Source organism: Passer montanus, unplaced genomic scaffold (assembly GCF_014805655.1).
Source record: "Passer montanus isolate IOZ18808 unplaced genomic scaffold, ASM1480565v1 scaffold31, whole genome shotgun sequence".
NCBI lineage: Eukaryota > Metazoa > Chordata > Aves > Passeriformes > Passeridae > Passer > Passer montanus.
The window spans coordinates 3,684,246-3,710,521 of NW_024367819.1; the positions used below are offsets into that span (position 1 = coordinate 3,684,246).

Genomic DNA, 26,276 nt, shown 5'->3' on the forward strand with positions numbered 1-26,276 from the left:
GGCTATTACTCAGGCTTGTTTCAATATATCTCTATAGCAAATGGAGGTAGTAGTGTATACAGGCAAAATGGACGATAAAAAATGAATAATGCTAAACTGTCACAGCAAGTCCACAGCAAGAAGTAATGTCTGCTGGAAACAGAAAAATAAAAATCTACAAAACTGTCTTTCTATCTCATTTGATGTATAGCATATATTGATAATTTCAAATGTCCTTCCTACAAAGACTGAGCCTTTCTGAGTTCAAGAAGCATTTGGACAACACTGTCAGGCACATGGTGTGGTTCTCAGGGACTCCTGTGCAGAGTCAGGAGTTGCAGTCAGTGTTCCTCTTGGGTCCCTTCCAGCTCAACATATACTGCGATTCTAGGATTCTCTTATTTGAGGGTGGGGAGGAAGGGAATGAAGGTTTCATGCTATATATTGTATTCCCTTGAAGTTTTTCTGCAAGCTGGAAGCAATAGACATTATTTGTTTTCATTTATTTTATTCTGAAACTAAGTTGTCACAGTAGAACAGTTAACAGCTTCCATGTGCTGAAGATAATATCACAGAAGGACAATGGCACTGTAATTACATACTATGTCTTTAGAAATATGACTTGCAGGGTTGAAGAGTGCTTCACAGTTTCAAATTAGTCTGGATGACCCCATCTTTATTGCTGTTGAATTTCTGGAAATGATGAAATGCCAAGTCATTGGAAATAACTGATAAAAGCCTAAACAATGAGAAATTAATAATTTAGTCTTTCTTTGACTTCATCTAAGTCCCATATGCTTTTCATCCAGGTGCAATATTTTTTAGGGAGATGCTTGTTTTAATGAATCCGAGTGATCTACAGATCACTAAAAGTAGACCAATTTGTCAAATATGGAAAAATCTATGATCATATGCTCTTCCATTTGATTTTCACTAAAATTGTGGATGCAAACAGCAATGGCTGCAGCAATGATTTCTGTTATCTGATATGAGTGCCAGTAAATGATGAGGACATCAAGGTTAGGACTGTGTTGCAGAAACTTAATGTAAGATTCAAGTGTAGATAAGGGCCTTTTTGGTCTCTTTACTTCATAATTTGCATGGCAGAGACCCAGTAATACATGTGTTTGTAAACATGTGTTTGACATTAAATAATATGAGGATTTCTGATTGTGTTACGAATACCATGTTAAAATTTTATTTTTTAGTCAGAATTACTAAAGTACATCTGAGAAATAGCTGAGACTATCTTGTCATGACACCATTTTGTGTCATAACAATCCTTTCCTGCTGTTAGAAAAAAGAAGTACTGCACTAACAAATACAGCTTCCTTTAGTATGTTCCCTTGGAAAGAAAAGTAGTGAAATGATAATTTCTCAGTCTTTAGTAGCTCAGTCAATGGATAATACAAACATATACACTGTGATGTCCAGAAGTAAATGCTGGCACAAGCTGACTTTGCTTATGGGGATTTTCTCTAAGAAAAAAAGGCAAATTTTGCCTTCTGGTGTACTTTGCATACTGTTGACCAGAGCAGGGGAAGCAAACAGAAGAGAATTTTTCAGACGCAATCAAACAGACAATTATATAGGTATTATATGACTAGCTCAGAAAAGAGTAAGCCTGCTCCTCATCCAGCAGTGCTAATGTCATTTTGTTCCTCACCTCAAAATATTGTGAAGCTGAAAAGGCTGACACAGCATGCATTGTAAGAAGATAACGACAGGGAACATTGTCTGCTGTTTAATTCAGCGGCTGAATGTGAAAGTAATCTATCCTGCTGTTACATAATATACAGGCTTTTCATAGCCTCATTTTGTGATATGTGGCTGAACCACTGCCGGGTGGAAATCTCTGAGACATCCTCCTAATGTTCCTCCCAAGAGTCACAGGTGCCTCTCCTGCCATGCTGTTGAAAAAGAGGCGCAAATTTCCTCCTACAAGTCACATGTAGCAGAACCGTGCAGGCCACTGCCGATGTTTTCTGCTGCTCTGTGAGAGCTGTGGAACATTGATCCAGGAAAAACAAAGAACCAAGGGAAATAAAATGATGTGGCTAGCTTTGTTGAGAGACAGGATTAAGTGAATCAAGCATCCTGGGCTTAAAACCAGCTCCAAAAGTTGCTGGCATTTTTGACAGCAGAGACTGGTACTTGAAGAAAGGTGAGCTCTGCCTGCCCACTGTAAACGCTGATCATGGAGGCGCTCACTGGCAGCTGAGCAAAGTGAGCAAAGTTGCAAGAGGTGCAACTAAACACAGAATACAGACACTTCAGGAGCAGTGAAATAGGTCAGGGCACCATGTTACAAGCTCAGGCCTGCTGCTACTGCTGTTGCTAAAATGAAGGCTGCCTCAAAGCACTTTGGACTTTTACGTTTAGCTCTATTATGTCTAGCATTTTCCAACATAGTTGTTCACCTGAATGAAACCATTTTCTCCTTACATGTCAGCAGCAATGCTTATTTTAAAAGTGTGTAATTTTTGGTGTTTTTTTTTTTTTTTTTTTTTTTTTTTAATTATTATAAATTGTAGTAAATAATCTGAAAACAAAAGTGTTCTAAGCTAAAAATTGCTTAGCTCTGAAATTTTACTAAGAGCACCCTCTGGTGGTTCATGTGTGAACAATACTCTATATCTTCTAAAAGCAGTAGTAAATTTATTTATAGTACTGAATTTTAAAGAACTGGGTGAAAACCTTTTCCATTGAATTCTTCTTTTCAATCAATGTGAAAGTCATAAATATACTTTCTAAAAAAAAAAAAAAAACCCCAAACCAAACAAAAACCCCAAAAAAACCCCCCAAAAACCCAAGCAAATGAAAAATGAACAACAAAATTAAAAACAAAAACAAAAACAAACAAAAAAAAAAAAAAACCCCAAACCAAACAAAAACCCCAAAAAAACCCCCCAAAACCCAAGCAAATGAAAAATTAACAACAAAATTAAAAACAAAAACAACAACAAACAAAAAAAAAACAGGAGGAAAGTGTTTAAAAACATGTGCTATCTAATTGTACTACTATCTATAAGTACAATTTAATTCAAGAGAGTCAACTACATGTGAAAAATTTAAGATAGAAATACAGATATATATCTCAAGAGATAGAGATGCTAATGCCTTTGCAGTTGTAATGGACAAAATCTAGAATCTAAGGAGTCAATAGATAAAACTGGAATATATTTTTCAAAACCTTTGTTTTTTCCAATTTTAATTAATATCCTAATTTTAATTAGATTATTTAGGTCTTTTTATTTTACCCAGGCTCCATGATTTTAATCAGAAATACATGTTGTAATTACCACGAAATCCCAAGAATGACTGTCTACCACTTTTTCACAGGTATCTTCCATTTAAAAGTACCTGAGACCTCTCATGTTGGTTCTGCTATTGGACGGATCAGAGCTGTGGACCCTGATTTTGGGAAAAATGCAGAAATTGAGTACAACATAGTTCCAGGAGATGGAGGAAACTTGTTTGACATCACAACAGATGAGTACACCCAGGAAGGAGTCATTAAACTGAAAAAGGTATGTGGCACCAATGGGTGGATGTGCCTATGACTAACAGGGTAAACCAGGTAAGGGAATGAAACCCTTCACAATTTTACATCATAAGTAGCTCACATCAGGATTGCTACATAAGTAGTTTATATTTCTATTTGAATCCATGATTGTGATCTTCATTTTAAATGGCATTGAGTTTAATCTTTCATTTCACATACAATTAGATGTGATGTTTCATAAATAATGTCATGGTGAAGAAGTAATTCTAATCTCTGTCTAGAAAGTAAAATTTCTCTTGCTTGTGAAGTTTTCTACGTAAAACCATACAAAAAACATTTTAGTTCAGAGCATGGAATGAAAGAGTTATATTTTATGTTAGATAAAATGTAATAAATTTTGACTTATAAGCATTTTTATTTTGAAAAATTTGACTTTGTGTCTGCTATTTTGAGAATGAATATTGTAAAGTACTAAGGTGAACACAGTTTTCATTCAGGGTAGAAGAGTCCCAAATGGCAAATAGCCATGTCCTACTTCCAAACTTGTGATGGTGTTCCAAGTAGCTGGTTATAAGATATTCATGCAGAAAAACACACTACATCTCAGTCATTGATGTTGCTTTAGCACACTAGAATAAGTTCATGATTACTGAATTAATGAATTCTGAAGATGGAAAGGACATTTTTCATTTAGAATTTGGTGATTAAAGCACTCAGTAGGAGAAATCAAAACAGGGAATTTCACATTTTAACCAGTTATTACTTTCTGAGCCCAGGCATTTACATATACACCAATGATCAACATGTTCAGTAGAAAGAAATCTGAACCACGGGTCATTTTGGAAGGCACAGTTATGTTTTATAGACAGCTCAGACTTGTAGGTGTAAATTTTGTAAAAAATCCAAATTATTAGCTGAACACTTTGCAAGTGTCTGGGAAGGAAAGTGTTCTGGACATGTATGTTAAGATAAGCTTTAGGAAAAGTGAAGCTCTAATTCTAAGAAAATTTAGAATGCTGGTGCTTAAATTTCCTTGGCTCTGACCATTGATCTGTACTTGCATTATATCCATTCTAATAATGGAAGTCCTGGCTTCAACTTCCTGACCTGGGAAATAGTAAATTATCTACGGGTGCATTAAAGAACAACATGATGTCAAGTCACTGACTCTGCTAGTTTTAATGACATAAAATGGAAGCCACTATACTCACAGGAAGTAATTTGTCAATGAGACACACACTCTTTGACCTCTTAACACCCCCCTTCTTTTCTGACTAAAGGTTTGAGTGTTCCGTTTCCTCCTAATGGGAATTTGTAGACTTTGTTTCATTTCTAAAAACCCTTCTGGTCACCTTTTTCCCCTCCATGCAGATGACTCAAAAATGGGTCCATCTGGAGCTGTCAGGCTGAGCAGCTGCACACCCCTCCATATGCACTGCCAGTTGGAAAATGCAGTAAGCAGGAACCATTAAAAAATTAATATTTCATCATCAACACCAGGTTTTTGATAGAATTCAGTTCTCCTTGCATTAGTCCTAAGCCTCCTCTGTGTGTCTTCTTCTTTCTTTTTTTTTTTTTTTTTTTAATACACAGCAATAGAATTTTCCATACTTGTGGTTAAGTGTATTTATTACCCACTGCTGGTTTTCCAGGTGGGCAATGATGATGTTGATAAGGGTGCCAGGGTAATTAAAAAGGAACTTCAAGGCTCTGGGTTGATTGGCTGATGAGACAGGAGTGCAGGCAGTGCTCTGCTCAGTTCCTTAAGTGGCAGAGATGAATGATGAAAGAACAGGAAAACTCATGCTACCAATAAGTGGTTTAAGGGCCGGTGTCATCAGAACAATTTTGAGTTTCTTGATCATGGGGTAACTGTTACAGCACCAGGCCTGCTAGAGTCAGAGAGGCTCCATCCATCTATCTAACAAGGGAAAATGGATTTTAGCCCATAAACTGGCTGATTGAGAGGCCTTTAAACTAGGTATGAAGGGGGAAGGGGATGAAACCAGGCTCTTCAGAGATGAGCCTGAGAGTGGCAAGTTGGAGTTGAAGTTGAGATCAGCCCACCAGAAGTGCATGTACACTAATGTTGTACAGGCAACAAACAAGAGGAGCTGGAAGCCATGGTGCAGAAGGAAAGCTATGCTGTAATCACCATCACAGAAACACGGTGGGATGACACGCATGACTGGGGTGCTGCAATGGATGGTCACAGGCTTTTCAAGGGGATGGGAGAGGAAGGAGAGGTGCTGGGGTGGCTCTGTACATTGGGGATCTCTTGACAAGACAGGATTTGAGGTCAGTGGTGATGAGGTTGAGTGTCTATGGGTAAGGATCAGGGGGAAAGCCAACAAGGCAGACATCCTAGTGGGAGTCTGTTATAGACCACCCAACCAGGATGAAGAGGGGGATATATTACTCTGTAAGCAGCTGGAGGATGTTTGAAGATTACGAGCCAGTGGTGGGGCTCTGCTAGCCCTTCTATTTACAGATAGAGAAGGGTTAGTGGGAGATGTGGTGGTCAGAGGCTGTCTGGGATACAGTGATCATAAGGTTTTCAGTGTTCAGTAAAATAAGGAGTATCAACTAAACTGTACATTGGACTTCTGGAAGGCAAACTTCAGCCTCTTCAGGATGCTGATCAGAGAGTACCTTGGGAAACAGGCCTTAAAAACAAAGGGGTCCAGGAAGGATAGACATACCTTAAGAAAGAAATCTTGAAGGTGCAGGAGAAGGCTATCCCTATGAGTCAAAAGACTAGCTACAGGACAGGATACAGCTGCAGGAAAAAAATAGAAAATGACCTGTCTGGACAGGGAGCTTTTGAAGAAACTAAGGAGAAAAAAGAGGTTATATAATCTTTGGAAAAATGGGCAGGCATCTCAGAAAACGTTTAAGGATGACATTAGGGCATGCAGAAAGAAAATTAGAGGTGAAGCAAAAAATAAAATTGACACAGCCTGATTTGACTTTGTGGAATTATGCAAATATTTAAGTATGTATTGAAGTCTTTTTAAAAATGAAAATGGGTGAAAGAATAAGACCAACACATTCAATTAAGAATTATAAATAATAAACAGTGAAAGCTACTAATAAAATGCTTTAAAAACAAGTTCGCAATTTCTTCTCTATTATAGCATATTCTGTAAGCATGTGCTGTAAGTGCTGCAGTAATTCCGTGCTGAGCCACTTCAATACCATTTATAAAATTTGCTTTTATTTTCTCTGAAAAGTTTCTTGCAGCCAGAAACTGTCCATCACTGCACAGATGCTTTTATGTTCTGTTATTATGCAGAAAAACATTGATAGATTTCTATATCAAAATTGGTAAAAAATTAAGCCTTCCTGGACTACCTTTATTTTTGGTGGAAAATACATTTGATGAGAAAAAAATAGCACAGACTAAACTGTTCCTTTTAGCACAGTGAGTGTATTGATGGATGCAGAAGGCCATTCTCTGCTTCAGGGATGCCATTCTCTGCTTTGGAAATGGGTAAGAACAGCTACAGTTGGACAAGTTGAAAATCTTAGATCATCTCCTTTTGGTTGTCCATTTTTTTTGGTGCCATGATCCTATATAAGTTTGATTACTACTACTATTGTGGTAATTACATGTGTTAAAAATGAAATGGCTTTTCTTATATTCTGCTAAATAAATCATCCAAATGCCATCCAGCACCACTGTGTGGTTAGTACTGTAATATTTTTTGCCTCTCAAAATAAAAAAAATAAAGGAAAATAATATCCCTAAGAAAGGGGGGGAGGGGGGGGAGAACTTGGCTTAAGGGTAGTGCTGTATACAGTTCTCTGTAAATAGTCAGAAATATTGCTATATTAGGAATAGAATTATAATTCCCTCCCTTGTCTAGTGTTGTTTAAAAAAGTGTTTACTGCATTTGGTATTTAGATAGCATCTTCTATTGTACCTGATCTTCAGCAAACTACAGTGGGGGTAAGCTATAAGAAACATGGCGTCAGAAGGGGCCATCTCCTTCATGCCAGAGTACAGTGGCCTCAGATGCATCAGTCCCAGGCAAGCAACTGATTTTGCAGTCTTTAATGGCCAGGCACAACAGTAAAGGAAAATAGAAGGTTCCAACCTTCTCTGAAAAGTTGTCACTAAATTTATTAAACCAAGGACGAGTTTATACAATAACCCCATTTTGTGCAGAGGCCTTTTAATTAGCTCAGCACGTGCTAATCCAGAAACTGAGTAGGGTTCAGGCACTGAACTTGTTCTGCTTGAAATATCACTTTACTAATTTGTGCAGTGTTTCATTAAAACCTTGGAAAGCAACTTTTTCTAAGCTTCACCTGTTGTGATCATACACTGCTCCATTATACTGGTGAACTTCTCCACGTGGTTCAGTGGAAATTCAGGGGACAAACACATCTTGTTTTCTGTAAATTGTGCACCACGACTAAAACTAACTGATCAGATGACAAACCTTTGGCCATGAAATCCCAGCATGTCATAGCATTGCACAATGGGAAACAGTGACTTTAGTGATGATAAAATAGAAGAAATTGGGGGACAATTAACAGAACCAGAAGCTGGAGGAAAGTATTAGGAGTGTGTGCTTCCTTTTAACCTCAGAAGGCACTTTTTAGAAGCCTTTAATGCAGTCAATAAATAGTGATTTGACTGTGGGCTAAGTTCCGTTGTGTTGCCTGTGGGACAGCCTATGTTCATAGCTCTGGGAAGTTGCTGTAATCTAAGAGCAGTCTGAGAACACCTGTACCACACAAGAGTAAGCATAAGGCAGACTCCCAATGCCCTTCAGTGAGAACTGTGTTAAAACTACTCCTTGCTTTACTACCAAAACTGTACAGACTTCTCATCACACGCCACCCCAAACATTCTCTATCCAAAGGCAGGGAATTTACTCTGCAAGTGTGAGCACAGGCACTGTCTGCCTGTAATTGTAACTCCTGGGTTTGTGGGAGTGGGAATAGTGGTTGTGCATTTTGAGGAGGAAGAGCAGATGATATTAAGTCCTTCACTACAGACAGAAAATGGTCAGCTGTGTGCAGATACAATCATAAAGAACAGGAAAAGTAAGGAAGAGGAGATGTTCAGTCTTTGTAGTTTGTGGATAGAGCTGTTTGGTCTGGTTTTCCCTGGAACAGGGAAAGACACCTTCAGAAATGGGTGAGATGCTTGAGAGCAGCAAGAAACTGAACCCCTGACACTGGTCAGCTTCTCCCCTTCTCCAGATACAGAACAGACATATATTTTGTCCACTTGCCATCAAATCTTGAAATACTCACTACAGATCTGTTTTTTTACTGTGCATTCTAAACACTTAAGTAATGAATGCCCCTGGTTGATCTAGACCCTACTTTACTAAACCTGCTTTGTAATACCACTTATTTCTTTATGCTATTTAGAATCCAGTGCAGAAGTCCAGTTAGTGAAACTTAACTGCTCATGCAGAAATTGTGTCAATGCATAGCAAATTGTCTTATGCCAATATTTAACAAAATGCATAGATGCTCAACCCATTTGAAGGGGAAAGTGTTTCCAGCTTTTGAGACTAGCACAGATGACCCAGAGCGATTCTGCAACTGCACAATGCTATTATGAAGTCAAGCCTAATTTATTATGCACTTCCTGTCAACCCAGTCCTACTATCCATAACTATCCTATGTCCCGTGGCTTAAAATCTCATCCAAAAATATAGCTTTTCCATCGTTGTAGGTGAAAGCCTCTATAAGAAACAATACTCTCTTATGTGAGAGAGTGTTTCTTATGTGTGGATATCTATGGGTGAAAAGCAGAAATTTCTGGAGTTTCCAGTCCTGCCTCTTTGTGAAGCAGAACAAACTGAGAGGGTAATTCTTTTTCCACCCTTGTTGTGCTTATAATTATAATTCATTATATCTTTTGGACCATTTTTTTTCTTTCAGTTCTTTAATTATTTCTCTCTCTTTCCCACTATAGCACCATTTCTTCTGCTTTGAATGTGGAAAACAACAATATTTCAAAATATGTTTATTTCTAATACAGGGCTGGTTTTGTGCTGTCCTAGTCATACTAAATAAGTCCATTCATGGTACTTACAGAGTTGCAAGGTAAAGGGATTTGTCAGTATGTATTTGATTTGGGGATTTGTAGAATGGCTTTGCTGTGCACAGGTGTGTATATGCTGATAGCACTTTACTAGGCAACTATATAGAGCAGCTGGTAACCCCTACGTAGGAAAAGGCAGATGAAGAAATGTTGAGGGGGCCAAATACATCTGTTCTGTCACTGGTACTTAGAATATCAATTAGGAATACTCCTGCTATTTAATAGTTCACAGTTAATAAGGTATCACCTTCCTATTAGCAAATATGCTGTTTACTGCACACAAAAAAACCCCAGACTAAAACAACAAACTTTGCAAAATAAAAGCCTTATTCAAATTTACTTTCTGCATGTAATTACTTTTATAGAAGGAATACATATTTTTCTTGCTTATTAAAAAAATCTATGGAGTAATTTCATTAAAATCTGCTTAATTGAAAGATATTTCAAGAACCGTACAGGGCCGGTTTGGAGTTTTTGTACAATTCAAACATTTTACTGTGTTCATTTTCTTAGCCCTATTCCAGATTCAAACTGAAAATGGGACTGAGCACCCTCAGACAGTTTTTATATAACAGCAAAACATAGTGGTGGAGGTTTTTATTTGTTTGTTTGTTGGGGTTTTTTTTTGTTGTTGTTTTAATACAGGTAAAATATTGTGTGGACCACTCATTTCCTTTACAGCTTTTAGTGATATCAACTAAAAAATAAAAATATAATGAAATGGTTTTTTAACATGTTTTAAACCAAAAATCAAAAAATCCGAAAGGTTTTGCCTGAGACCTATGCAGACATTCAATTCTACTGTTTTCAGGCAAAGTCTGGACAATTCAGAAAAAAACTAAATGTTAAACTGTCAATGCTATCTATATGACTTAACTGTTCAAATATGGGAAAACCAGAACTGGTCAGGAGACTGTAGCATGCAATCCCCATTTCACAAGACAATAAAACCATACTCTTGCTACATTTTATATGTTGTACAAAATTTTTTTCTATTTGAAATTAAGTCCTAGGTTTACCATTTGCAACATCTCCCAATTCTCCATACATTTCAGTTGTGGTTTAGCCTTACTTAGGCTAAAGGCTATTTTGTGGGAGTCTGTCACTGATTTCTTTCTCTCATGATGGCTCATCACTTTCAGCCTGTCTCTTCTTATTTTGACTGCCATCTGTGCTTTGCACTGGTCGCATAACCCCTAACTATATTTATCATCAGACCCATAGAAGGACAGAAAGAGAAGATGAGTTGCTCTGAGGTTACAGTGGAAAACATTATCTCTTCTTGGGATCACACTGTATTTTTAAATATATACTTTAGTATTTTCCCATAATGCTGGGGAGTAGAGAAGTAATGCAGCCACTTTGCCTGCTTCCTGGGTACCTGAACAGTAAAATATGCCAGTCTGAACCTATCAATAGACAAAACTGTTTGAAATCTTCCTGCTTTCTGTTCCCCTTGCATCATGAAATGTTGTGACTGGGCACTGGCCCTGCACCATGACCTAGTATAAGTGCTTGAAGAGCAATTTGGTGAAAGACAGGCTGCAAAGACTCCATGAATTATGTTTTTTTCCATTAATACATCTCTTTGCAAATATGCTGATGTATTACAGCAGCCAACTTGAAAAGTTTTAATGCAGTTTTGGTGGTATGAAAGATACATACAAGGTATTACCCAGAATTACTACCTATGTGGGAGTTTAGATTTCTTACTTTATTTGTCTTAATCATTTATCTCTAGTTTAACCCTTGACTTTTTCTCTCCTGACTAAGTCCTTAATCTTCATATTTCTCCTTTCATTATGTTTTTTGAAAATGTGTTACCAATTTATATAAATATCTGGAGAAGAGTTTTCTTTTTTTTTCTTTTTTGTTTTGGGCAAAATTATTTTGGCAATGCATGACAAGTGTGCATGAGTAGTATAGAAAATGAAAATACAGTGTGGCAGCAATATGGATAATGGACCAACATGTCTATTTTTAGTGAAGGCAACATCTTAGGGTTTCACCACTGGGACATGAGATCTACCAGACTTAATTTTGTCTGTTTCTTCTCAGACTTAGTTTCTTCTTCTTTCTGTCAGTCCAGACACAAAGGTACAGCCTATACTGGCTTTTCTGGTAATTTTGTCTGTAGGAGGATGGTTGTGTTTGGTAGTGAATTACTTTCAAGTCTGATTATTTCTATTAAAATTTATGTGGCTAATTTTAGGTCCTCAGCTCAAAAAAAAAAAAAAACAAAAAAACCAAAAAACCCCTGAGCATCTAGTCTACCGAAATGACAAAGTCTTTTGTAAGGATTTATAATAATTATGGTAGCTGTTCAGCTAATGCAAGTCAATGTAACCAAATTGATTTTAAGGGAGGTGTTTCAATTTACACCAATCTGTCATTTGGCCAATTATGTGCTGTTGTGATAAAGATAGAATTTAAATCTATCCTGGCTGTGACAACTGTCTGGAAACACTGGGTCAAAAATAACAGACATTGAAATATTCTTGTTCATACACATGTAAACGTGCTCTTTTTTTATTCATTCCTGTTAGCAAATTTCCAGCTCAACAATTATAGGCAGAAACCACTAGGTGCCAGTGTTACCCAGACATCAGGAAAAGGCTTTGTTAGAAATGTTAAAAACAACATGAAAGCCAATGCAGATAAACCCTTTAAATGAAAATAAAGCTTCTGCATCTTTTCAACTAAATAAGACTGCATTAAGGGTTTTGAGATGATTGCCTTTCTAGAAGTAAAGGCACTAAATTGATATGTGTTGACAGAAACCCACATCAAAACAACCTTATTTTGCAGGATACATTCTGTCAAAACCTCACATAACTACACAAAAGCTGCTGTGTCATCTTCAAGACCTTATGAATTACACCTAGGATCATAAGACAGAGCCAAAGTCTGCATTTTGCCAAGTACATGCAGATCAAACATATGGCATGTATAGCAGTTCACTGCTAAGATCAACATTTTACAGGAAAAGCTTGTTTGAGATCAAGTTAGAATTCACATTCCAAGTCGTACCTGTAGTTTGGTTTGACTTATTAGTATAGATCAGAATTTTCATTTGGGCTCATCTTCATCACTGTCATGGTCTTCTGAAAGCCTTTCCTACTAAAAAAACTAGGCAATCTATTTAAGGAGCTGGATCCGTTAGAGACTGCTGATTGCCGGTGCATGGGAGTTGCAAATGCAAATCTCTGACTAACCTTCACTCAGCTCATTTGCAAGAGATGAATCTCACTCATTTATCTTCAGACATGTACACTATAACTGTTTACATCCATGCCAGTCATCCTGATTTTTTCGATGTAGAGCAGCAGTAATTTCCTGACTATGATTCATCTGGCCTATTTCAAAATTCACCTTAGCATAAGATGAACTGCAAAACAAACTTAAATGATTGATTAGCTCAGGAGATGAGTTTTGCACAAAAGGCATCTTAAGATTTGTCAGATTAATCCAACCAAAATGATTTTTCAATGCCTAATTTTTAGTCAAATCTAATGTTTTGCTTCTGTTCTTTCTACAGCCATTAGACTTTGAAACAAAGAAGGCATACACCTTTAAGGTGGAGGCCTCCAATCTCCATCTTGACCATCGATTTCACTCAGTGGGTCCATTCAAAGATACCGCCACTGTGAAGATAAATGTCTTGGACATGGATGAACCTCCAGTGTTCAGCAAGCCCATGTACACAATGGAAGTCTATGAGGATACACCAGTGGGGACCATTATAGGTGCAGTGACAGCACAAGACCTTGATGCTGGCAGCAGCTCAGTTAGGTAAGAGAGCTTTTCTTCCTTTAGTAACTCTCTGACAACCCAAAATGCGGCTGACAGTTGGATGCACTGGCAAAGAACTTAGTATGAAAATATAAAATATACCTAGACTGTCACTATAACAGATAACTCATGCTCTGAAAAAAGTATTGGAAGGAGATGCTCGTTTGGGTGAATTATCATTAAGTGCTCACAGCTTCTTATCATACTGATCATGTAAGTTACCACACACTGACATGACTTCAGAGGTGGTGTGTTAAGACTAAGGAATAGCATGGTGTCTTGGGTGTCACAACCCACTGGTAGAGGACGTGATATTTGCTATAAATTCTCCTTCAGTCTGAACAAAGACATATGTCAGGGAACTCTCATGCTATTATCATACCATCACTATAACTCTGACTCATAAGGTCAGCTAGCAAGCTCTTAAATTCTTATAATGGACTTCCACAAGAGTGGTAGCCCTTAATTTTGTAAGGTACACTTCAATAAGTTCTCAGCTCCCACAACAAGCTCCTCAAACCATGCTGGCTCACATGCCACAACACACCTCCAGAGAGACTGAGGGGGCCCAATCCATTACTTTTATAATTAACCTGGTGCACACCTCTTACGTAAAGTAGATTTTTCACAGTTTTGTTGGCACATGCACAGCCAGCATTTCTCCAGGCAATGAGTTGGCAGGTGGAAGCTGAGAATGAGTCTCAAGGTTGAGCAGGAAGTTGGCTGAGAACAGCCCAGCCCCACCTCTGCACGATCCTCTCCTCTGATCACACCTTTCCTGTAGCAATGCTTAGAAAATTTGAGACAATATGTGCTTAGGTATGGTCCTCTACATTGAATCTTCCACAAAAATATCTTCAAAGTACAGTAGTGAGAAAGGTTTTACTTGCTATGTCTGTTTGAGTTAGACCCCGATGGATGACAGAACTGTCCCTTTCACCATTTACTCTCTACATCTTGCAAAGAACAAATGCTCTCATAAACAATCATCAGATGTGTTTTAGCTGAGGCTATGGGGACATGATTGCTGACCAACATGCTGTGTTCAGCACATGGAAATTCCTGCCAGGCAAACCTCTCATTTATTGCTATAGCTTATTTTAATGAAATAAAAAGGAGGGGGGATCTGGTATACAAATGTAATACATTGATTTTGAGAACCTATTTACAGCCACATTAGAAAGATTAAAGTGAACCAGAGCCATGTACTGACAAGGAAGCTCCTTAAAGCTTAGACATGGTCTAAGGTGTAGGCAGTTGTTAACACATACTTCCAGTACCAATTTGTGCTGGGCCTACCTGACTTCAGGCCCTTTTTTATCCCCAGATTTTCATAAGAAATATTAAAGACAGTGCATGTCATCAATCTTTAAATATTAATGTCTATCAAATAGGACTATGACAGAACAGGAAAATGCCACTAGTGTCTACCAAGTACATGTAAATTCATGCATATTTGATAACAAATTGAATTTGGAATTTTTAAATCCGTGTTTATTAAATATGTGTGTTTTGGCTCAATACTTATACTCTCAAAACATACAATAAGCATATTAGTTGCAATCACATGCAAAAATTTAACATACAACAGTGACTATTTAGCTCCTGCTTTGTCAAGTTACTATTAATTTTTGCTTAAAACTATTACTATTGCTGTTTGTTTGACTTGTTTTTAATATATTCTTCATTTTTTAAAAATATAGAAAAGTATTTGTATATGAGTCTCTGACACATTCCTTCTCTGAAAAAGGATCAAAACCTTCACTAACAAAGACTGAAGTCTGAACCTTTTTCCCTGGTGGTAGCCTATGAAAGAAAATAGCCCCAGTGAAGTCAATATTCTGTTGAAAACCATACTCTCTTGCAACCAGATAGAAAGCCTTTAATGAAATTGTTGAGCAGTTTTTCATATGACAGTGGAATCATTTGGATGTATAACCAGTCTTCAGTGAGAGCTTTTTTTTTTTTTTTTCACAAACGCTCCTAGGAGACTCAAGTGCTTTTTACTGATTCTGTATTTGCAACTACACAAGAAAAGTAATTGTCTCTCGATGGTTTATCCACATACTGTTTTCACTAGAATATTGAATCCTAAGCCATTTTATAATGTCCATGACTATGTTTTTTAACCCTGAATTCACTGCTTAAGTGTCCAAATGCTCATCTACAGTTAATACATTTTAGTCTCACTGCTCTTCCTGGTGACCCATTACACCAATAAGTTGCATAGGTCCTCCAAGGGTCACATTTATGAGTTGATTCAGCTGGTTCATGCCCACAGAAAAACATGAACTATGTCCCAGAATGTTCTGGTGTTCTTCAGTGGCGTAACTTTTGGGTACATGTGCATCTACATAAGTTACATTCAGAGTCATATTTTCTACCTGTGCAGCAATGTCCTGCCCCATTACAGCAGCTCAGATAGGTTTACCCCTGCTTCCAGTTAGTCTTCTTCCATTGGGGCAGCCACCACCACAGGACATTAGACACCATCCAGGAGTCAGTGTAGAGATAGAATCCAGACCACTTTTTTATTCAGTGATCTCTAGAGCTAGTTGGATGGCTTTCACTTCTGCAAGTAGGTTTGCCTCTCCTTCTCCTTCAGCAGTTATTGTGTAGGACTCCACACAGCAGCTTACCACCTCCAATGGTTTCCTACCATGCAGAAAGATCCATCAGTAAATAAAGCACGGCCTCTTTTGTTTTGGGAAAACTTGTTATATGATGGTGCTTCTTTGGCACTTTGGGCCACCTTCCTCCATATGGCCATTGTGCAAAGGGCATGCTCTGGATCTTTAGGGACTGTCTTGGGGAGATTTTATAACGATACTTTATTTGTAATTGTCTGCTTATGCCCAGAAACAGCTGCTTTCTTTTTATTTTTCATTTTTTTTTCCTCGAACTATTTCTGCTTTTTTTTTTTCTTTTGACTTTTGTTTTTACCCATGTGGGGAGCTGGTGGGGAGTATACCCCAAACTTGAGACCTCGAAGCAGCTGAACCAACATGAGAAAGGACACTAAAACCCACCAGCTTCTCCTTCTGCAAGGAGGAGACTAACATCAGAAAAATTGCCATCTATTCTGTCTCAGTGGCTATGCTAACTCCTGTTCCTCCCTTTCCCTGATAGAAAGAGCAGCCTCCATCTTTGCTTCATGGCAATGGTGTCTGGTGGGGGGTTAGGGTGAAGTTTTTGAAATTTCAGTATCTAGCATTTATTTAATCCTTTTCCTTATGGAAAATTTCAGTATCTAGCATATATTTAATCCCTATGGGCACCCTTTTGGGTTTTTTTTCTTTGTTAATAAACAGTTTTGGGGTTTTTTTCACTTTCACCTGCTAGGATTTATTTCTTTCATTGGCAAACAGGATGATCAAAGCCCTTCTCTCTAGAGGAAATGCTCATTCAAGGGCATTTTCTCCTAAAATTTGTCCCTAAACATAGACAGGGACATTACACCTTTTTACTTTACTACAGAGCACTTCCAGTACTTCTAATTCTCTCAAGGACTGGATACCTTAATCTGCAGTGATCCACCTTCCCAGGGAATTCACAAGATCTTCCTTAAATGGATTTTGTGCCCTCATGCTTTAGAGAGGTCATCTCTAGAGACTGAAAATTGCTCCTTCTTTTCCAATTCCTCCTTCAATTTCCCCATCTCTAGCAAGGGATTTCAGTTGTTGTGGCCTCATGACCTTCTAATTGTTGACTGTCAGCCCTGTTATCCCAACATCACCTGGCTGGTGACTGTAGTCTTTCCGCAAGTCTCAAAGTTCTGATGAGGTCAAGGAACAGGTAACTTCAGGTTCCTATTTGATTTTTCTCACTCCTTCAAATTTATTTGTTGAATGACCAGTTTTTTCATTTGATCTCTCCTCTCTCTCTCTCTCCTCCTTCTCCTCCTCCTCGTTTTCCTCTTCCTCCTTTTCTTATCAATTGTATGGACTGGTAGCTTCCCTTATCCATTATTTTGTTTCCACTACTGCTGCAAGTACTGTGGTTGCTGTGGTTTGAGTCCCTGTGTCAGCCATAGTGTCCTCAAATGCAGTTTGGGTTCCTGCTTCAACTACAGTCCTCTGTGAGGTCTGAACAGTGGCTCAGCAGGCACAGGCCCAGCCCCAGCACAGGGCAGGAAGCTGCTGGCTTTCACTGGCGTGGGCAAGGCACCCTTCCATCACTGATGGGTCAGTGCCAGGGTTGGTCACGTGTTCAGGTGTAAAGTCACAGGTAAGTGGAGGCAACTCTAGGAACCTGCCCAAATCCTTCCACACACCCTGCCACCCAAAAACTGGATGTCTCAGGGCACATTTCAATATCACCATACTCAAAGTTTGTCTTCTCTTACACCAGGACAACACTGGATTCTGCAAATCCCATAGTGTGCCAATAGTATTCCTTAATACTATTAACAGTATCAAGCAACTTGAATAAGGATGAGCAATGTCCAAGGCAGCCTTCATTATAAACCCACTCACATCAATTTTGGGCAGGGAGAGGGAGATGTATTTCCTTATCATCCACAGAAGACAGCTTTCCCCACTTAACAAGGCTGACATGTCAGGGCAAACACAGAGCTATAGTTTGTGTTAACATATTCTTATTAAACGCAGCAAAACAGAGAGATAAGGAGCACAGCTGATAAACCTCATGTCCCACCAAGGAGCTTGCTATTAGATAACTGCTATTACTCTAGCATACAATATTGAGAGATAGATAGATAGATAGATAGATAGATAGATAGATAGACAGATAGACAGACAGATGAATAGATAGATAGACAGACAATCAGACAGTCAGAGAGAGAGAGAAAGAGAGATAGAACTGCCTTTGTCTCTCTCCATGGGCACTTAAAAAGACTGTGCTGGTTTGACCTTGGAGACATGCCACATGCCCACCAAGCCACTCTATCACTCCCCTTCCCAGGTGGATGGAGAGTGAAAATAAGACGGAAAACAACTCGATAAGGCAGTTTAGTAAAGCAAAAAATGGAGCTTTGTGCATGCATAAGTGAAGAGAACAAAAAAAAGGTTTTTTCTCTACTTCCTATCAGCAAGGGGTGTTCAGCCACTTCCCAGGATCCAGGACTTTAACACACATAGTGGTTTCTCTGGAAGGCAAACACTGTAAATTACAAATGTTCCCCCTTGCTCCTCCTTTCCTTAGCTTCCGTATCTCAGCTGATGTAATACAATATGGTCTATCCTTTTTGTTAATTTAATTGGCATAGCTGTGTCCCCTCCCAGGATTTTGGGAAATGTTGGAGACACTGAGTTGATGCTGTACCAGAGCTATTCAACAGTAGACAAAACACTGGTGTGTTATTAACACCTTTCTAGGTACCAATGCAGAGCACAGTACTGTGAAATCTGCTATTGGAAAATGAATTCCATCTCAATCAGACCCAATACACAAATGTATAAGTATTCAATATTCTGTAAGTTTTATATCCTCTAAATGAAAAAAGAAAAACAACCAACCAACCAAAAAACAACAAAACAAGACCATAAGTTAGAAAAGTGTAAATGAGTTTGAAGGCATTAAATGTGTTTGCAAGTTCTTATTGTATCTTAACCAATCATGCTCTGTTAGCTGCTTAAAATCTAGATGATCTCATAGAGCTAAAAAATTACTTCATCAATTTCATCATATTGCAAAAGAGTTCAAGCAACATCTGAGTAAATATACACTCAAAACAAATGGGGAAAAGCAAGTCATGCTCTTTGAAGACACAGCCCATACAAAGTACCAGATAGCACTGGTACTACTACAACTACTGATTATAGTCTCTTTAAAAATTCCTTAATTTTATGTGAAATGTTTTCCTGGAATGGTTTGACTATTATGAAGTTTGTAACAGAGAAAAGAAATAGTCAACATTCTGCCAAACAATAAAGACTAGGATAAAATCTGCACTGTATGCAAGAGAAGGCAAAACTCCTGAGAGTAAAGCAAGCTAGAGCAGCTCAGATGAAAAGAAACAATATTTGTTCCAGCAAATAAATCCATGTTATCAGACAAAAATTTTATGTCTGTTGTGTTAGACACATCAGAAAGGGGGAGATAATGACCAAGGATGAAAACCAGACTCAGCTGTTAAAGAAAAATATTTTGCTGGATGACATTGAAAATGGCCATATTATTTTTCTCTTCTGTTACTAGTATCAAATTTTTAGACAAGTCAGAAGCCTTAAAAGGTTTATTTTGTAGGAAGGTTTTTGCTAGAGATGTTGGAGTGAAAGGGCACAGAGCATACATTTAGTAATGAACAGGAAATTAAGCACAAGGAGAAAAAGAGCTGCAGGTATTCAACACCTGTAAGGGTGACTGGCTTTGCAGCTGTTTTGGAACATTACCCCAGTGCACCTAATTTTCAAATTGTGTTAAATCTGGAGCTTATGTGTCTCAAGTGATCTGTTTTGTCTATTCCCATTTTATCCATAGTGCTTCAAAAACCATGTTAAGGTGAAGTCCTACGTACATTTTGGCCATTAAAAATCCCAAAGCACTTGCAAAAACAGCTCTGATCTCATTTTATTCCCAGACTCCTCTAGTTTACAACAGTTTGAAGATGACTGGGAGGAAAAAAGAAGCTGCTGTCCTGTAGTGTGTTGCAAGGCCTGTAATTTGTAACTATGCAAGTTTTTGGTAAAGATCCTTGTACTTCTGGAACAAGGGGTTTTAGGACTTCCTAAAAATCACTGGTTAATGTGTCCATACAGCATGAATGCTATAGACAATTCTGTCTAAATAACAAGAAAGCAGAAATGGAGGACAAGACTGAATTACCTGCAGTACCTCCTAGTCAGCTCCATCTGACAGCGTGTGAGAAGTTCAACAACTTTGCACTGACACATCTGAAGTTGTCAGATTTCCATGAAGATGATCTTCTGGCATGAAGTATAAGAGGATTATTGTCCCTGATGTGAATCCCAGACAACTCTAATTAACAATGTGTTTCACATTCTGTGCCAAAACACTGTCCTTCAGGTCTTCTCTGCTTGACTCAGGAGTTTTGCCGTATGAACTGAAAGAAGCAATCAAAGCAGGAAAGCTGTGGGGACCATGCATTTCCTTGACCAAGTCCAGAGTCATGAAACTGTGATTTTAAAGTAGAAAGCCATGTGTACTATCCATAGGTCAGTCCTCAGTATCTCAGGGATAAAAATTCCCTGCATGTGCTTTCAAAGGAATACCTTTTTTTTTTCTTTCTGAACTAGTTCACAATTGTTCATACACATTTATGAATAGGTTCTGTTTTCCCAGAAAAATACTTTGCCATGTTAAGATCAAGAAAATCAAAAAAGATTTCTTCCTGAATATTAGAACACCATATCTTAATGTACAAGCACCAACAAGATGAATTAAAGTATGTAAGAGTTTGAATTTTCAGTCCCATAATTCTTCCAAATTTTTTATGTTTGCATTTTTTGAATTTATATATTCTTAAAAAAAAAAGTCCCACCCTGTTACATTAAAATGTATCTTACAGGTTCATACGTATATAGAAAATCTGGGACATCTAGTTCCAGTACCTTAAGCATCTTTATTTAATAACAGATTATGTGACAGCCATTTTTTCTGTGTATGGTATCATACTGGAGAGAAACAAGTCGGTTTTGTACAGATAAAAGATGTTGAGATTCATGAATTTTGGTTCCTTTTCAGCTGCTTTGGTGGTTCTACACACTTCTTGCTCTATTGCCTCCTGTCAGTTTCTGTTGCAATATTAGCTGTACTCTATCCTTTGCATTTTATAAAATCCCTGTCACACACCACACTTTTAAAACCTTTATTCCATGTTCTAATTTATCCAAACTATTTAATTTTAATCTTGCAGAACTACTTCTCAGTTTCTGCTGCAGATGCCTTGGTATGTTTTTCTGTCCTCCTACTAGCCCACTGTTTTCTTATATCTCTTATGCTCTGTCTAATACCAGTCTCCTACTCCACAGTCTTTTTGTCTCCCCTGGTTGGTTTCTGTATTTTTACTGCTGAACCATCTCCCACCAGCTTCATTGGTGTCCTGCTCTATCCTCTCTATCCTCTTCTTTTCTTCTGCTGAGGACAGACACCTTTTTTGATCTCAGTGTCTTGACGTATTTATTTCACTTTATTCCAGCTACTTTATCTTCTTTTGAAAACTATGGAAACTGGGTTTCACTCCAACATTTTCTCTGAATCCCAAGGTATATCTTTAGCAATTATGTTTGTTATCAACGTGTTTCATGGGGTCAGTTGTTGGAGACAGGGACAACACACCAAAGTTTCCTGTGATGAACAGCCTCGAGTTTATTCCTCCAGTTCCTTTTATAGGTTACATATGTGATTGGTTGAGGTCTTAGCCCCATCCAGCTCTCTGGCCAGTGATACATCTGCATTTAGAACTGGAGGACATTGGCTGAGAGTCCCTGTGTAGATTGAATGCAACCTATCCTTGCTCACCCAGAGACTTGAATGCCACAACCCACCCTTTCAGTTACATTGAAAAATATAATTGATGAGCTTAGGTTAACAGGGCTTTTTCACTTAACAGGTAGTGATGCACCTTGTGCATCATACAGCTGTGATGCTCACATCCAGAAGCTGTCAGTTAAAACTACCAACATTAAAATCTTTTTAGATTAGCATGTCACAGGCTTAATGCTTAGAAGTTACAACATGACAATTTAACACTACAAACAATAACAATTCAACTCAAAACCATTTCAGTTAAAACCATACATATTTCTACTACTGATGTTCTCTAAATATTTGTGTCTTGAAGCTTGAGTAAGTTGATGGACAGACTGCCTCCCTGTTGACAATCTCTTGCCTGTGATGAGCCGCTGGCTTTTCAGCTCATGCTGTAATTTTTATTGAAAAACATGAGAGAAACATGGGAATATGAGAACTCAAGACCTTTGAGAGGGCTGTACATCCACCCTCTTTGTATCTTTTCTTTGTTATAATAACCACAGTAAGAACACAAGATGTACCTTTGAATAAAATCAATAAGGTGAAATTTACAATTGCCTGTATGCTTTGCCCTCACCCAGGGTCTGCCACCTCTGAGGGGCCTCTTTCTCACAATGAGGTCTCCGAGGGCTTTCGCTGGACAAAGCCTCCATGTTTATCTCAAAGGAAAGCTTTTGCAAAGTCAATTTAGCTAGCACAGAAATACCCGGGTTTGATAACTTTCCCTGCCAGATAAAGCCATAGCCTGGCTGGGGCTATGACTTAATCTGGAAGGGTCTGATGGAACACCTTTCTCACCACTTAAGGCCACAGCTGGGCCAGAGCTGAGGCCTAGACTGAATGAACTTCCCATCATATCTTTGAAAGTAATCCTTCAGTAATAACCCATAGAATAGTTGGCTTTGTTTCTTAACTCTAGCTAAATTATAAGATTATAAAAAATCTGCAAACAATTATAATTAAGTGCTAATATAAGCAAATCTCTTAAAAACTTATGAACAATTATAACTAAGTACACACATAAACAAATCTCACCATTTGCCCTCTTGTTACAAACAAACCAATTTAAAACTATAAACACAGATAATCTTTAGTACTACAAAATAGACAGCAAAAGTGAAATCACTTTGACATATGTTGTATGAGTGAGTTAAACCTTAACATATGTAGATGTTCCAGTCTTGCCTTTTGAGGAATGAGTTATTAAACCAGCCCGACCTTCTCTTTTATTTAGTATCAGCTTATTGGAGTATGAAAAATATGAAAGACCTTGGTAGATTTGAAGTAGTAGTAGGTGTCTTTTGCAGATTTTTGTGTCTCTCCCTCATTGCTTTTGCTGCCACACCTCTGCAGAGAAAGATCAGGAGAGGCTGTGGCAGGGGCCAGGAGCTGGAAACCTTGTTCTAATGCTGTTCCATTAGAACTCTCCCCTCTAGGGCAACAGCAAGCAGGTGTGGCTGTTGAAGGCTGGATCAGGGGTGGAACCATGCCTCCGGGAGGCATGGCTATGCTCCAGAGAGGCATAGCTTTGGAGCCAGTCCACTCGGGTCTCAGGATGGGGTAGTCCTCATGTTTCCATGGTGATGAGAGGTGTGGAATGCTCCAGCATGCCACCTGTTGGGCCCCTGGCAGGGGTTTTTCCTATGCCCTGATCGGCATAGGGGAAGCGTGCCCAGGAGTTCCCCCCCGGGGGTGGCGATTTTCAGCGCAGTTGGGGTTTGTTCAGAGCGCTGTGTTGGGCTCTGGAGCCTTTGGGTCACTGTTCAGGATGCCAGCGTTGGGGCTGCTGGTGTCCCGCTGAACCCAGTGAGAGAGTGGCCTTCCTTTTGCCGCTGTGAGTTGGCTGTGCCAAGTGGCCGGCACCATCTTTTGGGAAGGCTGGACTGTTGCTGCTCCCACAGTACCACGCTCCCGCCCACCTTTTCCCACCGTTCTCTTGTAGGGGTTTTACTCCAGTTTTCTTGGCAAAGGGGCAGGAGCCCAGCCCTTCCCCCCCCCCTCCACCCCCACCACCCCGGGTGGCACAACACCACATACTACATTTATTATCTACCTGTTCTGTGGGGTCGGTGGTTGGAGACAGAGACAACACACACACACCAAAGTTCCGTGTGACAAACAGCCTCGAGTTATTCCTTCAGCTCCTTTTGTAGGAGCTCAAATGACACATGTGATTGGTTGAGGCCTTAGCTCCATCCAGCTCTCTGGCCAGTGATAGAACTGGATGACATTCACTGAGAGTCCCTTGCTCACCCAAGGATAGGTTGGATTCAACCATTCCAGGGACTCCAATGCCACATATACCAGACATATCTGCTCTTTTCTCACCATCCTCTCCATTCTCATTTGGCTCATTTTTTTAGTGAATACTAAGCTACCATATAATCAATAAGATCTCTATCTACCTACCTTCCAGCCATGCTGGGTATGATGTAGGGCAATTAACTCCTTCTTCTGGCTCCCACTGCTCCCCACTTTCTGACTCTTCCTTTGTTCTCTGTTTTCTAGCTCCTAAACTTCATCTTCATGAACTCAAGCAATCACATCCTTTACTCCACCACCTTTTTCCTGTAAGATTTTCCCCTATGGTCCCAAGTACTGGTCTGTCATTCTCTAGGTTTGAATGACCTGTCTTCCTCCTTAGCGACTGGGTGGTTTTAAGGAACTGGACAGAAAAGTGACTTCTTTTCAAACAGAGTGCAGAAAAAATATTTCTCCTCTGTGTATAAATTGTCTGTCAAAAGGAGCTGTTTTCTAGCAGCACAGTCTCTTACCTTTACCTTTACCATGAAACAAGATGTGAATAACAAATTATTGTGGCAATCTCCTTCATGGTAGTTTAAATTACTACATTTTATTTTGCACTTGCAATAGATTAGGTGCACACAGACAATTATCACAGCTCAGCTGGTAAGTGGCTCAGTTGTATCAATTCAGGATCTGCGGTACCTTGATTCAGTGATTGGCTTGGAGCTACTACAAGGAGAAACTACAAAAAAAAAGTGTGAATTTGTCTTAACCTTAATCTTAAATCTATATACTTAAGGCTGAAATGATCACACATATTCACTGGGAAAGTTAAGTGTAGTCACTTATTAGCCTCTGTGATGCTGCAGCAGGTTCACTGGAAACAGATGGAGTTGTATGTTAAAAATCCTTATTTGCAATTTTGGGACACATGCAGACTGACATTTTGATCTGTGTGGGTTTTCTCAAGACTGGCAGGAACATGGAGCAAAGGTAAGTACTTTCTGGCACAAGTCAGAAAGACTGTGCTAGTGAAAAATCAGACCTTCCCAAAGAAAAGACTGGTGGGATTCACTTGAATTGTATACATTTTCCTAGATAACTCCTGGATGCACTTGAAGTGTGAAATATTATTTCTGAAGTCCAGCAAGTCAAAAGCAACTGAAAACAAAGTCTAAAACTGAGAGAGGCCAGTAACTTTTATTTACAGTCAGTAATTCATCAACTTACTGAAGCTTGTGAAAAACAGCAAGTGATCTTCTGTTGGCATATGCAGTCATATTACACTATAAAATGTCAGTCAGGAGATTGAACTGAAATAGATGTGTAGACCCAAGAAGTTTATGGACTACAGCTCTCAGTGAATGGCCTGTTTGTGAAGGAAGTGGATGCTGAAAATCAAGAAGTATTCATTCAGATCCAAGGCAAAGAACAACCTGGCAAGAAAGCTTTTAAATTAATTGAGAACAGCTAAGTAGCCAAAGTGAGGGGAAAGGAACAATATGATCATAATAGTTCATAATAGTTTCTGGTTTATTTCACAGCACTTTTACCACCTGGTGATGCGATTTTGCAAAGCCAGTTCTTATCCCAGAGGCACAAACTGTAATTTTACCTCAAATAATAGTCTTCCTGATTTTTCATCAAGAACTGTTATTTCAGATTTTTTCAGGAATGGATTTCTCAAGGATTCTAGAAAGCAACAGTGAGATTAAAACAGAGCTTTAATGGCTACAGCCATTTTCATATTACCTCAGTTGGTGAACCTCTCAGGGCTTGGCAGAGATTTATGAGGGCTAAGGAATTAAAACAGTGTCTAAGGAAAACCTATGTGCTACAGGGAAGTGTGTTAGTTGGTAATCTGCACTTTGGTGCACAAAGTCGACTAGTAAGCTATCTCATTAGTATAGAATAATAAATAATTTTCCCAATATTTTTCATTTAAGGTCTTCCATCCCTTTCCACAAGGATAACTGCAGCCTAGTCAGATTCCAAATCCTTTCCTTCTGATTTTGTCCTTTAGGTCTGTTTGTAACCATTAACTATACTTTCCTGTCCTAAAATACTCAAGTTTATTATTATGTTTAAATAGTTATTGCATACAGTTTCTTATATATTTTGCACTTTGTTTGTTTGTTGTTTTCAGTTTAAGTGATCAAGTTTAAACAAGGGTTTTTGAGAGTTTTACACTTTTTGAGATGTCTGTGTTTTGACGTTTCAGTCATG

At 38.6% G+C, this 26,276-nt stretch overlaps 1 protein-coding gene across 1 annotated transcript in view; it reads left to right on the plus strand.

Moving 5' to 3' along the window:
• Positions 1-26,276, plus strand: part of CDH12 (cadherin 12) — a 223,519-nt gene that overhangs the window by 169,073 nt on the left and 28,170 nt on the right. The window contains exons 6-7 of the mRNA XM_039714778.1: positions 3,322-3,509; positions 13,096-13,349. Coding sequence (XP_039570712.1) covers positions 3,322-3,509; positions 13,096-13,349 — 442 coding nt within the window. The remainder of the gene's footprint in view (positions 1-3,321; positions 3,510-13,095; positions 13,350-26,276) is intronic.